General features: G+C 37.5%; 1 protein-coding gene across 2 annotated transcripts in view; it reads left to right on the forward strand.

Annotated features, from left to right (window-relative positions):
- Ints9 (integrator complex subunit 9) overlaps positions 1 to 18,140 on the forward strand; it is an 88,121-nt gene that overhangs the window by 27,025 nt on the left and 42,956 nt on the right. For both annotated transcript variants that reach the window (XM_076853516.1, XM_076853517.2), the window contains 4 exons: positions 1,608 to 1,668; positions 4,421 to 4,483; positions 8,112 to 8,251; positions 10,449 to 10,535. In XM_076853516.1, coding sequence (XP_076709631.1) covers positions 1,608 to 1,668; positions 4,421 to 4,483; positions 8,112 to 8,251; positions 10,449 to 10,535 — 351 coding nt within the window. The remainder of the gene's footprint in view (positions 1 to 1,607; positions 1,669 to 4,420; positions 4,484 to 8,111; positions 8,252 to 10,448; positions 10,536 to 18,140) is intronic.

An 18,140-nucleotide genomic window follows, 5' to 3' on the forward strand; every position in this document is an offset into this window, starting at 1 on the left:
AAAAAGAGGACTCAGTTTCTCTCTTTGGATATGCCTTTGATATCACTTCAAAAGTGAACATGCCCCAAAATGAAGTCATAATCAGATGTAGTCCAGTAAAAAGAACAAACCTTCTCCGGCCTGGTTTTTCTCTAAATTTCCTATCTTAGTTTCCTATCTTAATGACTGGCATCCTGTTAAAAAAACAACTAGAGAACTGGGAGTTAACTTGGATATAACCCCCTTAACAACTCCCCCTTATTCATTTTTTTTCATTAAGCTGTATCATTGTTAGCTTCTATACAGTTCCAGAAACCAGTCACTTTTCTGCAGTGTTCCCACAGTCATTATCATCTTTTATACTACTACTAAAGCCTCCTAACCAGTTTTTTCAAGTCTAATCCTGCCCACAGCAGCCAGTTGTCTTTTGATAAAACTTTTTATTTGCAAGAATAACACTAACAGCTCCTGATTACATCTCTTAATTTAGGTATATTTAATGCAACCTAATGATTAGGTTGGGTTTATTATTTTTGGTAGGAATAACATGTCATTGATGGTCTGTTTTATAAAAAGGCATATGATGTTATTATCCCCAGAATGATCCTTTAGAATTGCAAATCTAATCTTGTCTCTCACGTGTTTAAAACCTCTCAATGGCTTTCATTGATCTTAAGGGTAGACACCAAACTCATCTTGATGTATTAAATTATTCTAGCCCCTCAAATATCTTTTCTTTCTACTCTACCTTTTGTTCTTTGTTTTCATTCAGTTTCAAAGAAATCTTGTTGGTTTTTTTATTTTATTTTTGTTTTTTTAGTTGTTGGACACAACACCTTTATTTCACTTGTTTATTTTTGTATGTGGTGCTGAGGATCGAACTCAGGGTCTCGCACATGCGAGGTGAGCACTCTACCACTGAGCCACAACCCAAGTCTCTCAAAGAAATCTTATATCCAGCCTCAGAGCTTCCACAAACATTGTTCCTCAGCCTGAAAGTCTCTTTTTCTCCTTCTCCCACCCTACTTTTCCTTCAGCCTGCTTTAGCAGGAGCTCACTTCTAGATCATCTGAGATGACAATTCATATGTTAGAAGGACATGAAGATGGCATTCTAATTGAATGGGGGGATTCCATACAAATTCAGGGACTCTCAAGCCATAGGTGACAAGTGACTAATCCACTTGTCAGCATTAAATCCAGGGTGTGGATTTGACTAGAATCTATTTCCATATTCAGTAACCCACGCCTGCCTTCTCATCTACATTGGGATGCTACCCATTCGCCCTCTACTCAGGATTGTCATTAAATAGTAAGAGAAGGTAAAGTTGGGGCAGCAATTGCAAAACTACCAAACACTAATGCCTCTTTTGTCTTTTTTCTTTATTTTTCTACATAACATTCTTTTTAATTTTCCTAATTTTATAGTAAACTGTTTGACCTTCTAATATTCTATTGCCATATAATTCTTAAACTTAATACAACATGGTTATTTCTCATCTTTTTGTTGTGGGTGAGCATTACTGCCAGTAATTTCAAACTGTTTTTAATTTTATGGGGACAGTGTAGTCACTATGAAATCACTGAGGATTATAATCTATTTAGGATAATTTAATTTTTGTTTTGCAGTCCCAGGCTATCTAATCTTCCTGGCTGGTCCCTGAAGGATGGAAATGCTTTCTTGGACAAGGTAATGCCCCAGACAGAAATCTGAAATCTGTCTGTACCCCGTGGAAAGCCATCTTATCATACCTGAACCAATCTGTTGCAATGTGACTTACAGGATCCTTTTCAATTTTCTTGTGTATTCTCCCACAAAATAACCCACAGTCCTCACTGAGGTCTGTAGTAATAATTGTTTTTAACTGCTTTTTAAAGAAATCTCAGTGTTCAGCTTCAGATCAAATTGGTGCATGTGTAAAAATCTAAGTACTGCAGCTGCATCCCAGCAACAGGATGGCAAGTTCAAAGCCAGCCTCTGCAACTTAGCAACTTAGACCCTGTCTCAAAATAAAAAATAAATGAGGATATGATTCAGTAGTAAAATGCCCCAAGTTCAATTCCTAGTAACTCCCCCCAAAAAAGAAAAAAAAAAAGTATTGTCACAGAAAGAAAACTGTTATTCCTATAATTGTGATTAGAGTTTCAAAGATTATATTTATTAAAGAGTTCATCAACTGATTAAATACAAGACCAAAGCTACAAAAAGTCTTAAAACTATAATATACTTATGATTTGTATAAAGAAGAATCAGAGATACAGGAAAGTTAAAAATTGTAAGGCTTCTCCAGTTCTTTTCTTGGTCCTCTAAATCATTTTCCTCTTGTAATTTTACAATTGAAAAACTGAATGACTTTAAGATCCTTAACATGATTCATCTGAATAAGACATTTTTTTCTTATATCAGATATTTATAATAAATTCCTTTTTTACAGAATTAACTACTATAATTGCACCCCCACACACACACCAAGTGTAAGCCAATGCATAATTCAAAACCAGATTTCTCTCTTATAACTGACTATAAAATTATGCGACATTCAGAAACCTGTGTACCTGATTTCAGCCCGAGTCTCCTACTGGCTATAAATCATTGTTCCCTGAAAAATGCTCAGAAGCATCCCATTACCACTGCATTGTAAGCGAAATGACTTGCATGTGTATGTGAAGTATTTCATTAGAAGGGAGTGATGAATAAGATACAGTGACATTGTAAGTGTTTGGAATGGTAAATATGCTTCTGCAGGCCAGGAAGAATGAGTGCCTCCCAGAGACATGCCTTTGGGGGAGGAAGATTATATAGCCAGTTTAAGGTTAGCAAAGCTTTGAACTTTCCCATGGTTTGTCTTTAATTGTTTTTAACCTCATCCTAAGAGAGTTGGGAGTCTTCTTCCATTAAACATAATTGCTTATTTGTTTTTAACCAGCAGGTGCATGGTAACTAACTGTTTTTGACTCAGCCTGTCCATAGTTAAATCAGTACTCATGACTTATGTGGTACTCATAGAAGGAGAGGAAACAGCAAACAAGGGGAATAAGTTTCTGATATGAGATTTGTAAACTTTGGAAGGACAGTAATAAAATTAATGCCCTATTTTCAGGTAAATATTTAGAGTAAAATCATCATTCAGACTCTGATGTATAAATTTAGATACATGTGTATTTGAAAATATAGAAATATATGTTTAGTGACTAATGAAAACACAAAGGAATGAAACTATTAATTATTTTTCCCTTCTGGAAAGATCAAAGGGTACTATCAACCAAATTCTGTTTTGTTGTAAAATCATAGATAGCATTAACCTTGATGATATAAAAAAATCTACCATAAACTTGTTTAAAGTGTCACTGAGGAAAGAAAACTCTGGTGGCCTTCTGGAGGCGTGGGAGCAGACCCTGTTGGTGGCCCTTTATCCCTCAAGCCTTTCTATTTCAGTGTGTTCCAGCATAATTCCAGCTGCTGGTATCCATGTGGCTTTGCCTGATAATTTTTTTGTAAAACTGCACATTATGCAGGAGTTGGTAAATAAATAACACTGATATGTATTTTTGTATCATTTCTCAGAGTTTCCCCTGAGAATAAGTTCTAGTTTTCCGAAGTGGTATGTCAATAACATCCATTATCAGCCACCTTTCTTCTTGTTGATCACTTCCTCATTTATGTGGGAGGTACTGGAAAAACAGCAACCACATGTAAACTACTTGTTCTCCAGTCCTTTTCTCAGGGATAGCCTTTGGAAGAATTCATACTGTCTCATGGGCATATTAAGTATGATTGTCATGAATTCAGTGGGGAGTTATATTCTGTTCCTTTATGCGTATACTTTTTTCTTTTGAATAAATATATTTAGTTTATAATCCCAATTAAAGGATATGTTTTACAGAGATGAGCATTACATTCACAGTTTTTCCCTACTTTTGACCTTCTGCCTTATTTGCCCTTTTCCCCCCAATCCTTGGTAAGTGTAGAAAAGGCTCTCAGTAATTTGTCTAGAGCCATGACTCCTAACCTGATTGCATAACAGAATCACTGGAGGTACTTATCATAAATACAAATTCCATGTCCTTATCCCCAGTTTCTGATTCCTTAGTTCTTAGATAGGGCCCAAGTAGTTTTCATTTCATCAGTGTCTCCAGATAACTCTAATGTTGCTGGCGTGGTCTTCATAACTATTGGAAACCACTGGATCAGGGTTATAGAAGCAGCACGGATTCCTGCCTGGCTTCCTTGAAGAGGCATCAAGTAGTATGTATGGGAATCCTGAATCTGCCACCAAGCAGCCTTTTTTGCCCACAATAAGATTCTAGGCCTACCTGAATCTAACTAAACAGGGAACAGTTAGCCTAAATAACCTCCCACCTTCACAGTTTGGTTGAAGATGTTATTTCTTTGATACTGTATAGGATATCTCTTCCTAGTATTTCCTCTTTATCTCTTCTAGGAGCTGAAGGAGTGCTCAGGTCATGTGTTTGTGGATTCTGTGCCTGAATTCTGTTTACCAGAGGTAAGATGAAAAGGAATCTTAATGTAGAAGCAGCATATCATGTAATCTCTCACAGTGAAGCCAAGACATAGTTTTAAGGGGCTTAGCTTTCTATTTTCAAATTGAAATGAATCTGTTTTTCCCAGCACACTGTTATAAACTAAAATATTATTTAGGAGCCTTTTATATTATCTATAAATCATTTAAGTCACTGTCTTCTTCCTATTTATAACTTTCTATAATCCCCATTGATTCTTTCAGGGCATAGTTTTGAGTTAGGTAAGGAATTAACTCAAGCTTTTCAGTTTTGTAATTATAATGCCTTTGTGCTTAGATTAAACCAAACTTTTCATAGTCTTGTTTACAGTGGGTACTTGAGGGTTGCTGTTATTCCACTAATGCCAGTAAACTGTAAAAATTCTTGCTGACTTAAAATATATTGAATATTACTTGAAATTCATGAATTCTGAACTGAGTGATGGATATCTGATGCTTACATATTATTATCACAGTGAAACTTGTTAGGGTTTGGGACCAATTTCACCCTTTCAAAGAAAACTGAGATAGTTTCCATTAGTTTTTGAGGTAACTAATCTCAGCTGACAGGTCTGATTCCAGAGAAACTTCCATGAAGTTCTCAATGGATAGATGAAGTGTAGGGAGGCCAGTGATTTCCCCAGAGTTCCTGAGGATATCAGTGAGAAGCGGTCATCCTTTTATTTCCACGTGCCTAGTGAGTACGGTGAGTGTGGAAAGCACATTCACACTTAAGGGTCAAAGAGAAAAGACAGTATGAAGTGCAGCTTCCCTTATTTTTATCTTTTCTTCCTCCCACTCTTTACATTTTTACACTTTTGTTTGATCCCTGTAGATGAACTTTTTTCTTTCTTTGAAGTATGTGTGTGTGCATCTTTTGGGGTTACCAGAGCAAAAGAAAAAGAGCACAAGGTAATGGAAGGTGACAGGTAAGGCAGGAAGTTTGAGATACACTGATAAGAATAAAGGCAGACAGTTAAGAATCTTGAACCCTCCATTACTGCTGTTAAAATCTTTTTCTCATTCATGTTTGTCACTTAAGGAATTGGTGGGACAGTTCCCCAGCTGTTTAAAGGTTCCTGATTCCAGGTGCTACATTTATTTTCAGCGTACCACAGGTGGCCCTGACTACTGCAACCTTCAGTTTATGGACAATAATGTGGAACATATGAATTGGTGCTCTGAGGACTTTCTGACTTGCTCTATAAAATACTCAATTTTTAAATTAGATGAGTATCATTTCACAGCTGACCTTTGCCGAGCTAAAGCGATACTGATATAGTTAGGGTTCTAAAGCCATATGATGCTTTTCAAGCAAAATTATCTGGTGCAAATGACTAATAATTACTATTTTAAGATAGTGCCAGGCCATAGTAGGACTGAATGAAAATAAGAGTAGAAGTAGGAGTGGGGCACTGATGACAGTTTAGTCTTTGTGGGCTTGTGGGTAAGTCCAGCAGACCCAAGCCCAGTCCTCATGAAGTTTATAATCTAGTGCAGCTACCTGAAACATTTCTGTATCCCCTCAACCTATGTTATGGTCTAGTGCAGTGTAGGGAATAACCAATGGATAATGACTGATTTTTTCAGTTTGTAGAACCCCAAATGATTTCACACACAGTTCTAAGATTGGATTAAGTTCTAAGGTTAAGGTTGGATTCCACTGAGTGAAAATATGTAAATAAATAAATATGTTAAAAATATGTAAATAATAAAAATGTAAATAAATAGAATTCATAAATTTGGTTTGGATGGTAAATTCATTTCTTAGGGAAAATGGCTATTTAAGCCTGCATTCTTTTTTTTTTTTTTTTTTAGTTGGGCACAATAAATTTTTTATTTATTTTTATATGGTGCTGGGGATCGAACTCGGTGCCTCACACATGCTAGGCAAATGCTCTACTGCTGAGCTACAACCCCAGCGGCCCCCTAAAGCTCGCATTCTTTTTATACACATACTCACATACACACAATAAATATATATTTTTTTATTCTAACTATCCTCACAAAATTCCTCATAATTCTAGACTCTGGGCTGATTTTTATATATTAAAGAAAAATTTGAGGTTCTTTTCACCCAGTTTCTGTATACATGAGGGAAGATAATAATACTTTTGAGCTTTATTATTGTTTCAACTGGCATTCCTGTCATTTGCCTTCTGTATCTGTCACTCTGATGCTGTCTTAATTTCCTTATTTGCTTAAAAATAATTCCAGAGAGATAGTGCAGAAGAAAACCAGTGAGGTATTATGTGATCCTTCATCAAGAGGATGTTGTCTTGCAGGTGCAGCGCACAGTGTGGAGTTCAGGGTGATATTCCTTGACTGTTATTGTCATTAGCATGTTATTCACATAAATGTCATTGTCCTAGACTTGAGGCGCATATGACCTGTACTCACTTGCTATCCTCAGGAGCCCATGATGCCTCAGCAGCTTTATTAAATTAACTTATTTTATATGTAAAGTCATTCAGCCAGAAAATACCCATAGCCAAAATGGCACACTGCCCCTTGTCATTTGCTTGTGTCATAGATCTTTGTTCTTTCTCCTCCATGGGAGACATATTAGATCAACAACCTGTTCTAACTGAAGCACATTTATAGTCATGGCTGTGCTTGTCCTTGGTGTGCTGTCTGGTTTCTAAGGCAACATGATGATGTCTTGAGCCACAGCACCTCACTTTCCCCACAGCCAGTGCTCCTCACAGAGAAGGGCCTGTTGGAGGCCTGTTGTGTATTGTTTACCACAGGTGGGAGGGGACAGACTCAGGACAAGTTGCTACTCTGAGGTGCCATTGTACAGAGTCCTGTCACAAGAGGGCTACACATCAAGTGCTGTGGGAGTTCTGAGAAGCAAGTGAATTCTTTGATCCAGGCACATCAGGACAGCCAACTGGAAAAAGAGAACTGAGTCTCAACAAGTAGGACTTGAATTTATAGGAGAAAATTTCCTTCTTCTATAAGAATTTCTTTAGAATTTACCTAACTTGGAGAGCATTTTCCTTGCCTGCTGTTCCTTTTTGTTTCATGTAAATTTAATTATGGACTTAAAGATCAGGTTTGGGGTAAAGATTAGAAGAGAATGTGAGAATTAGGATAGAATTCTTTAACTACTATTTCTTCTTTTTTTCCCCCTGCTCCCCTGTGTACAGAACTAGTGGTCAAAATTGCCTCAAAAAACAAAAGCCAATTGTCTCTGCATTTGACTTCTGAAGAGCAGGTTTCTGCTTGCTGTTTCCCATTACCTGTAGCCATGGTGCACTACTTGCCAGTAAGCCCTTAGAGCTTATATTGTGCTCTCTCTGCTTCAGGTTACCTGATACCTCTTGCCACGGCTATTGCAGTGTCTTGACATTTGTCTCCAGAACTTGGTTCTGGTAAAATCATGGTGCTGCTGGTGGACTGGCTGCATTCCCATTGTTAGTTGTCCGATAACACTGCTTAATGTCTATTAGGAAATAGCCTACAATGAGAGAACAGCAGTGTTGTGGGAAAGGCCTCATTATTCTAAAGTACAAAAACTACTCTTCTGCATTCTGACAGCATCATTTTTCAGTCACATCATGTTGATCTATGTGTCCTGCATAGATACCTATCATCCCTTTCTTTTCAGACTGAGCTAATAGACCTGTCTACAGTAGATGTGATTCTCATCTCAAACTATCACTGCATGATGGCACTGCCCTACATCACTGAGCATACCGGATTCACAGGCACAGTGTATGCCACAGAGCCCACCGTTCAGATCGGCAGGTGAGAGCGTTATTCTTATCCCCTTAGGTGTGGCTGCAGACCTCTTCTCAGTGGTGACTGTACAGTGGAGTGTGGTGCCAGAAGTGTTTATTATTTCCCCTTCTGAGCAATTCACAAAAAAACAGGACAGAGTGGGCAACTTTCTACAGGTCCGTTCATTGGAAGTGCCTAGAGAATGGTGCTGTGGGTAGTCCCATTAGTCTTGTGTTTTTTGGTTTTGTGTTGGTTTGGCTTTTGTTGGTTTTTTTTTTTGTTGTTGTTGTTTTTTCATTTCTGTTTTCCATAAACTCAAAGGAGTTTGTGAAGATAGCTCCTCTGCAGATGCTACTAATTGGGAGAGGTAGTGTTTAAGAAAATGCCACAAAGATGCAATGCAAAGAACTTCAGAGAAAGTAAGTTAATATATTTAAATAAAGAAGGAAAAGAAATTTTATTACTTGGCTTTCAAAATATTCCCCTTTTATGGTTTACAGCAGACTATAAATAGAGACGGCCTAAAGAAGACAGGGGATACATAAGTAATTAGATGGTTAAAATGTTCTTGCTGGTATCAGAGAGAAACAGCACTCAAAGGAGTTAAGACTGTGTAGTCTTCCTTTGTCTCCAAGAGGACTCTGCTGTCCCTCTCTCTGCCCCCACCAGGCCTCACTTGTAGGTAGTTGCTGCAAGTAACCATAGTACCATTTAGTGAGGAAAAAAAGTGTCAAGAAAATCACCCCAGAAAAAAGCCTTCTTAATTATTGTTTTGAAATAAATTAATAAAATTGATAGAAAACTGTTGGGACCCAAGATACCAAATTCAGAGATGATATAGATTCTTAGATTGGATTCTAGTGTCTTGCAGATGTTCAACAATATGGAATGATTGGAAATGAAACAGTCTTGTGTGTGAAACCACATTGCCTGCAGTATGCACAGAAAACCATAAGGGATCCAAGGAGGGGCCATTATATAGGAAAGTAAACCTCAGGGATGAAGCAGTTTCAGTGAGATGAAAAGCAAAAAATGTTAAAAGTCTAGTCTGAAGAAGTTAAAATATGAGGCTGGCTATCCCAGAGTATTCTTAAGAAAGCTCAGCCAGAATAACAATCCTAAATCCTAGATGTTGGGATGCTGGAACTAGTACTGCTCCTTCAAGATAGAAAGAGGAATGGGCACCATGATGCATGTCCACAATCCCAGCTACCCGGGAGGCTAAGGCAGGAGGATCACAAGTCGGAGGTCAACCTTAGCAATTGGTTCAAGACCCTGCCTCAGAATTTAAAAAGGGACTGAGGATGTAACTTATGGTAGAGTGCTCCTGAGTTTAATCCCCAAATACTGGGACAGGAAAGGGGAAGAGGAGGAGATGGTATTAGGATTAAGTAAATAAATGGAAATGAGATGAAGTTGTTCAGCTTTCAGGTGCTAATAAATTTATATGTTGATTTGGAGAAGATTTAAATCAATATGGATCTATGTTAGGTTATAAACAAGGACTCAAGAGGTTGATAGTGTGTTTATAGCTTTCTGGTCATCCTCTAGCCCTTAAGAATTCTAACAGTTCTCTGCCATGAATCCCCAGGGTGTGTGTACCCTTGATTCAGTTGAATGTGGCATTTCTTAGTTTCTCTCAACTATAATTCTGTAGTATTCCATCTCTTTATCTCAGAGATCTATGCTTTTCCTTATCCTTTAGTTAAATTTTTGGGATTTAGTCCTTGGAATATTATCCCATTGGAATTTTGCTAATTCTTAAAACATATGCCAACTTCATTTATCAGCTTAAAATGTCTATTTGATATTGTCTTTTTTAAAAAGTAATCTTGTCCCCACCCTGCTGCTACTAAGATCAATACTTCACAGTCATATAAATTCTTCTCATTTAGTAATATAAAAGCAGGTATCTTAGAATTAGTTAAAATAAACTTATACACACACACACACACACATATATATATATATGTATCAATTTTTAGAGATAAAAAAAATCAGGCTTGCTTTAAAGGTGGACTAAATCATTTAAATTCAGAATTTTTGACATTTTTCAGTGAGAAAGCTGTATTTTTGTTAAACCATATAAAATGGTACCTAAGCTTATTTGAACAGAGAGGAAGTAATAAAGTAGGATAGAGAAGGTGGGCAAGTCCATTTCTCCTGGTTACAGTGTAGATCAAGGTGTTTATTCTAATTTTTTCACCATTTTGTTTAAACTCAGGCTTCTCATGGAAGAGCTGGTGAATTTCATTGAAAGAGTGCCAAAGGCTCAGTCTGCCTCCTTGTGGAAGAATAAGGACATACAGCGGTGAGGACTTCCCGTGGACTGTGGAGCCCTATGCTTTACCAAGTTGTTTCATTTGCTTAGTCATTGTGCTAAAGCATTGATCATGTTAAAATTTAAAGATTCTTCATATTATATGAAAGGATTACATTTGATTCAGCTTATAAGGCCCTGTGCTGGATATGGGATTGTTAAGGAACCTTGGACTCTCTCTTTGAGGTATTCAGGTTTAATGGAAAAATCAGATGTTTCAAAAGGTCAGTTAAAATCTTGCAGTACTACTGTTAGCACTCAGAAAATGAGGAACTCTTGCTACCTAAGGAAGCTATGGGCATTCCTTAGGGAATGACATTAAGATGGATCTAGAGAAGGAAAAAAGGACTTTTTCACATTTAAAAAAAAAAAAAAAAAAGTTTAGCAGGGCCCAGGCATGGTGTCATGGGACAGTGTCTTCAGAGGACACTGAGAGTTTAGTGTGGATTAAAACTGGTAGAGAGGTGGAAGATGAAAGTAGAAGGAAAGCTGGGGAGAGATAATACAGGCTTTTATGTGAGACCTGAATTTTACATTGTTGAGAATGTGTGGTTTTTCCAGCAGAGGTTTTTAAGGAGAATGACATGGCCAATTTACTTTTGGGAAAGGAACTCTGGAAGTAGCATGGAGGGTGGGTGGGAATGCAGAGGTGAGAAAAGGAGACCAGCAATGGGGCTGTTTCAGAAACCCAGGGAGATGACAAAGGCCTAAACTAAGGTAGTAGCTATGAATGAGAAGAGGAAGACTCAAGCTTTCAAGAAGCTTATGAAGTAGGATTGAGAAGAAGTATAAAGCAGGCTGCAGAGTGGTGATGAGGGAAGTAAGAAGAGAGCTGAGTTGTCTCATATCTGCAGAAACACCAAGTAGAAAGGCGATTGGGAAGCCATTGGCAATCCCAGAGAGTATAATTGCCATAGAGCGCTAGAATCAGAAACCAGATTATAAAGGGTGAAATAAATAAAAATACCATAGGTGACCAAGGAGGCAGCTGTCTGTCTTACCATACTGGACTTTCTCTTACCCTAGCAACTGCTGCCTTCACCTCCCTACCTGTACCACAGCAGACCCAACCTTCTGGTCTGAGCATAAAGAGCCTGGAGTTTAACTTAATCTTTGGACTAGACGTGTTCCATACACTCCTACTTTTTTCTAGCTATCTTGACACTAATTTCAATGATATTGGTAGCCACCTGCTTATCAGATTTAGAACGTTTTAGTTCTTGCCAATCTTATTTTATAAAAACATGTATATGTAGCTAGAAAAATATGCTTTGTTTTCTGTTGGGTCTTTTCAGAGTTTGAATATGAGTCTCGTCTGTGCGTTTCTTTGTACTCATTACTTATTTAAGCAGCACTTGTTGTGACTACTCTAAGTGTGATATTTGTGTAATCCTTTAGCAACCCTCTGAGGTGAGTAGTGGTGTTACTGCCATCTTGCAGAAGACACACATGGCACAAAGAGTTTCAGTAACTTGTCCAAGGTCACCCCATCTGTGTGCAGCAAGATCTGGGTTCTCATCTGTGGCCGCAGAGTCACACTTCTCACCTCTTTTCTGATCCATTCTTTGTGCCCGTGTGCTGGCTGTCACCTTGTGTGTATTATCCCTATCTGCCATGGGTGGAGGAGTACATGTTTTCTGGGTCTTTTTTGTGTTCCCTCTTTAGGGGTGTTGTGTGAGTGGCCTTGCCTTGGCTGGATGACTCATATTTGAATGGCTTTCTTGATCTGACAGCTCTCCCAGCAGGGTCCTTGGACCCTCTCCTCCTCCTCATTCTCAGCTCCCTTTTCTGCCACCACTCACTTTGCCACCTTCCTTCCCTCTTTTCTTTCCCTCTCCCACACACATAAGATCCCATTTCCATACACCTCCCTTCTTAGAAACCTCAGGACTTTGTTTTTTCCCTCATAGGACACATATGCTTTGGCTTCCCCTGCTTCCTCCTCTTAAGTTTAAGCTCTTTATAGTATTCAGCTGCAAATAGTTTTGGCACACCAGAAGTAATATTCCAAGGTCAGTATTTCCTGACTTTCCAAACCTTGGACTAACTCTCAGTCCCAAGTCCTTATTTGCCTCCTCTTCTGTGACCTTGGGCACAGTCCTTGGCAGTTTTCCTTTGCCTCTCATTCTTTGTAAACTGTAAGAAAATAACTGACTCACCAAAGAAATGTCATAATGTATTGGGGAGAATGTGAATGGAATTTAAAGGAGAACAGAGCTAGGGTAGGATTGTGAAAGATCTCATAAAGTGTTTAGGTAATCCTCCCTTTTAAAAGAAAGTGTTGATTAAATTAAAACCTTGAGATTTCCCATCTTGCCACACAATGGGCAAAAATTAGGAACCAAAAGCTAAATTGGTAGAATAGCAAGGAGAATAACATGCAGTATTGAGGGCTGGGGTTGTGGCTCAGCAGTAGAGTACTCTCCTAGCACATGCAAGGCCCTGGGTTCTATCCTCAGCACCACATAAAAATAAATAAATAAGATGATATTGTGTCCAACTGAAAAATAAATATTAAAAAAAACAAAAACATGTACTGATGAAAAAGACCGTCTTTCATTTTGACCCTGGTCAGGTATTATGTTTTGGCTTTTGAGCATAATTTGAGACTTAGTTATTGATAGAGAAAGAAGAGTCTAATTGTCAGAAAGAATATGCTGAGGTGTTAGACATACCAAGGAAGTTTTGTTCTTTGTTTTTTTCCCCTCTGGATAAACCTAGCATAAATATTAGAATTGGTACAAGAGTTTGAACAGCTATTTATTCTTTAATTGGCATCTTAAAAAAAAAAAAAAAAAGGAGTTCTTTTGAATTTAACCTTGGGCCAGCATACTAAAAGGTACTTAATTGGGGCACCATTATATTGAAAGCCTGACATCACCTTTAGGTTTTTCTCTGACAGGCCAGTTGATACCTAGTGTCCCAAAATACTATGGCATACTGTTCTGAAAAACATTCCTTGCAGTCTAGCTCATTGAAAAATTTTCCTAGGTGATATAGGCCTTGTCTTCTCTATATTTTTTTTTATTCTTTTTCCCCCTAAATTCTTGCACTTTCCCTGCCCAGTTGCTCTAAAACAGAGGTCACAGATTCACATGCTGCAGGGCTAGAATATATGAGATGGCCTGGTGGGGACAGAACTGGTGACCACATCCTTTTACAGGGGCAGCTCAGCACAGCTTCAGCTTATTGTGGTTTGAGACAGTGGCCACTAAATCTTTTTTTTATTATTTTTTTAAGAGAAGTTCAAAATCTGGATGTATTCCATGTGATTTTTAAAAATCGTTTAAAATTGTTGGCCCATACAGAAAAAAAAATCCTATATGATTCAAGCAGATCCATTGTAAGCTGGTTTTGAGACTTAAGCCCCTTGTTTTTACATAGACTTAAAACTTACTTGGGCACTCTCAAAATAGATCTTGGTCAAGTGCCTAAAATTAATGCATCTTAGTAGCTTGAGTTACAAATAAGACCATCAACTAAAGAAAATATAAATTAAAATACTTCAAGCTTATTGGTCAAAAGAATTTGACAAATTCCCTTGAATCATTCAAAGTGAGTTTGAATTAGCACTTGATTTATTATAAGTATGTATATCAAAAAAAAAAACACAACATGATTACTCCTGCTTTTTGGCAGTTGTATGACTTCCTGCCTCAGTGGACACTACTTTCTTGAGATTTATTTCAAATAAGTTAACTGTCCTTCTTCCTAGTTTTGACACTCTTCCTGAAAAAAGAGAGATTTTTAAAGAGAAGGAAAATCCCTTGCAATATAATTTTTTACTCTCTGACTTGCCGATATTCACTTTAAAATTTAGGCTTTTGATGGGAAATTTTAAAACAAAATATTCTACTTAAGAAAATTAATCTAGCCTCTAATATTTTTATATAAGGGTAGCATTTTTAATAAGACTAGAAATTCACAGTAATAATAAAAGTAAATCATTAAAAGATATTGTCATAATCCTCTTATAATCATTAAGGAAATTCTCTCATAAGTGTTGAATTTAAAGTGAAGGTTCATACCTTATAGAAGATTTTTAATTTTTTAGATATATGCATATTAAAATTGATGTTCCTCCTTGCTGAACGTGGTGATGCATGCCTGTAATCCTAGCAGCTCCAGGGAGGCTGAGACAGGAGGCCTGCCTCAGCAACTACAGCACTTCTGGATTAAATCCCCAATACCCAAAGGAAGAAAATATATATGTTCCTTTGCTCTGACACTCCTTGGCTGTTTGCAGAGGAATTTATCAGGTCAAATTATATAAGGGGAAGAAAATTTTAGGATATGGGTTTAGAATTCAAAGAGGCTAGTATTTAATTTCACATCTGCTTCTTAGAACTACAGAAATTTATTTCTTGTAGCCTCTATTGTTCAGAGATGGTGTTAGCAACTTCATAAGAGTTCTTGCTAGGACTAAGTTGAATAGTATTAGTGACATCCTTAAAACAGTGTGAGGTATAATAGGTGCTCAGTAAATGCCAGAGTCCTTGTTCCCGTGACCACCTTTCAGGAACCAGAACACATCATCTGAGCCTAATTTATCTGCAGACTCCACCTTTCTGGTGGGGGCGGAGGGGGAGGGGTCCACTGAACAGAAGGAAACAGTGTTTTAGCCCTTAGCTCCACTGTTGCATCTTCTTAGCACTGTCATCCAGACTCTCCGAACCCCAGTCTCCTTTCCTGTTAAGTACAGTAATTGAATTAAATCATCTCTAATTCTCCTTATGTTACAGTTTTAAAATAGGTCCAAGAAAGAGGCTCCTTAAAGCAAGTTCTTTTAGAATTGCAGCATTTGATGGAGTCATCACAGCTCGTTCAGCCTTGCAATCCCTGACACTGTTGTCCCATTTCATTCAGAGTTGACTAGCCTCTGAGAGACTGATGTGTGCTAGCCAGACTCTCTGGATATTGGTTGACAAGCAAAAACCTCCTTTATGCTGAGACCTCTGAGTGGCTCAGAAATAAGAGTGGTTCATCTCCCTAGGACTGTGTTCTGGTGAGCAAGTCCACTTAAGAGATCAAATTATGGATAAAATTCTTTTCCATAACCAAAAAATTAAAGCAGAGTTAGTTTGGGTACTCTAAGGAGTTGTTCCTATCATGCTTTGGTAGCCAAATCAATTGCCTTTGTATTTTCTAGAGATCATTTTGGTGTAATGCAAAAATGAGGGATTATAATCTAGTTTCACATTAATATTTAGAATTGCTTGATCTGAGGCTCTGCTATTGGTAACTCCATTTAGCACATCTGACATATCCTCATCCTCCTGAATTATGTTAACTGCTGTTTGCTCTAAAGAGGAAAGAACTTTTCTGCTCCTCGTATTCTTTGTATTCTACTCTTATATTAATTTTGTTCATTCATTCACTTAACAAATACTTAGAACTCAATCCATGTTCTTCTTATCAATAAAACACTTTTAAGTGTTCCCTGCACTCCTAAGTCTTAAAACTCTTTAACCAAAAGACATGATGTCATACTGCTTGTTATGCTGGAGAATGTAGGAAAAGCAGCAAAACTTTGGCATGACATCAGAGCACTGGGAAGTAGGTTTACTAGGCACCGAGTATGATAGGAACAACAACAACAAAAGCAATGAAATCTTTTAGAAAGTACTTATGAAAAATTTAGACTATGAGAACTTTGATAAATTTGAAAGCCAGGAAAAACAGAACTAGTTCCCTCTGGGTTTCCTTATTCTACTTATTCTAAATCCACCAATAATCCTAATGACTTTAAATGGCTCTATAAATGCCACTCTATAATTATGGCCTCAAATAAGCATAAGATGAGTTTTAAGGAAAGCTAAGTTAGGATGTTAGGAGATACAAGGAAGTGATGACAAAGTGACTCAGTATCTACAAAGAGTAAAGAGGGTGCTAGCAAACAGGTTTTTTAGTGTAAATATTCCATTTTCAGAGGGCTAGGAATGTGGCTCAGTGCTTGAGCCCATGCATAGCACACATGAGGCTCTGTGTTTGATCTCCAACACCACAAAAAATAAAATTAAAAAAGAAAGAAAGAAACCCAGAATACTTTAGACTCATTTGTTTGGTAACTCATAACTAGCAAGTGCCTGGCATTATAAGTTTGTTTTTTAAAAAAATGCCCCAAAACTTAAGAACTCAAGGAGCTTGTTGACAAAGATTCAGTACTAAGGGGCAAGACTTGGGCTGGGTTTGGCAGGTTTGGTAGAACTGCAATGAGGCAAGAGACCATTTTGAGACAAGGGCACAGGATGAGCAAAACATGGCATGACCGAGAGGTGAAAGAGAAAATAATTAGATGTTAAATCTTAGTATTGCACAAGAAAATAATGAAATTTTTTTCTCTTTAAAAAGCCACTAATACATTGTTTGATCCCTAATTTAAGACTACTTTTTGCCTAGTTTAAAAAAAATTTTTTTTTTACCTAAATTGTTTGTGAAAGTAGTCACCAAATGTATGTGAAAAAGAAAACTATACATTTGAAAGTACAGAAAGGACAAATAACTAGTTTTAGATCTGAAAGATATAAATAATATATAAGATGTCAGAGTAAAATCCCAAGAGAATTTAGTCACAAGGGTTGAGGGAATTAATACACCCTGGGGAGTTGGGGATGCACTTACCCATACAGTCAATTCACATACATTTATACACACAGCCTTTGCATCTAGTTCCACATCTGTGGATTCAGCCAACTGCCTATTAAAAATATTTGCTCCTGCACTGACCTTTTTTTTGGTCAGTGATCCCTAAACACTATAGTATAACAATTATTTGCATAGCATTCATATTGTATTGAATATTACAGATAATCTAGAGATGATTTAAAGTATATATGAAGATGCTGGGTATTCTGACAAACTTATAGTCCCAGCTACTCAGGAGGCTGAGGCAGGATTACTTGAGCCCAGTAATTCAAGGCAAACCTGGGTTATATAGCAATACCCTGTCTCAAAAAAAAAAAAAAAAATTAAGTATATAACAGAATAGGTATAGGTTATATGCAAGAACTATACCCCATCTCTGCCCTTATCCCCCAATACTGGGGACTGAACCGAGGGGTTCTCTACCACCGAGCTGCATCCCATCCCTTTTTATTTTTATTTTAAGAGAATGTCTCACTAAGTTGCCCAGGCTGGCCTGAACTTGCAGTCCTCCTGCCATAGCCTCCTGAGTCACTAGGATTACAGCATGATAAAGAACTTGAGCATTCATAGATTTTGCTATCTATAGGGGGGTTCTGGAACCAATCCCTCAATGGATTCTGAGTTTGACTATACTTATATTTATTAGTAAAATAAATTTACACACACACATACACACATTGTCCTACATGGGAAACGGGAAGAGAGAATATGCTTGAAAAGGCCATCGGGAGAACAGAACCAGTAGAAAGGAAAGCTTAGTGTTGTTTTGGGTAATGACAGTACTGGTTGTCAAGTGCTGTGTAAGGAAACTCAAGAGAAAACAGGTGTGAATTTAGCCTTGTGTATGACTTTTTAATCAATCTCTTAGATGGCTCATTTGCAGGGCCCTAGCAAAAGCTGCATCACACACTCACCTGAAAGGAGAGATGTAGTTGGACTGCAAATGTTCTT

This window comes from Callospermophilus lateralis, chromosome 4, assembly GCF_048772815.1.
Source record: "Callospermophilus lateralis isolate mCalLat2 chromosome 4, mCalLat2.hap1, whole genome shotgun sequence".
NCBI classification, from domain to species: domain Eukaryota; kingdom Metazoa; phylum Chordata; class Mammalia; order Rodentia; family Sciuridae; genus Callospermophilus; species Callospermophilus lateralis.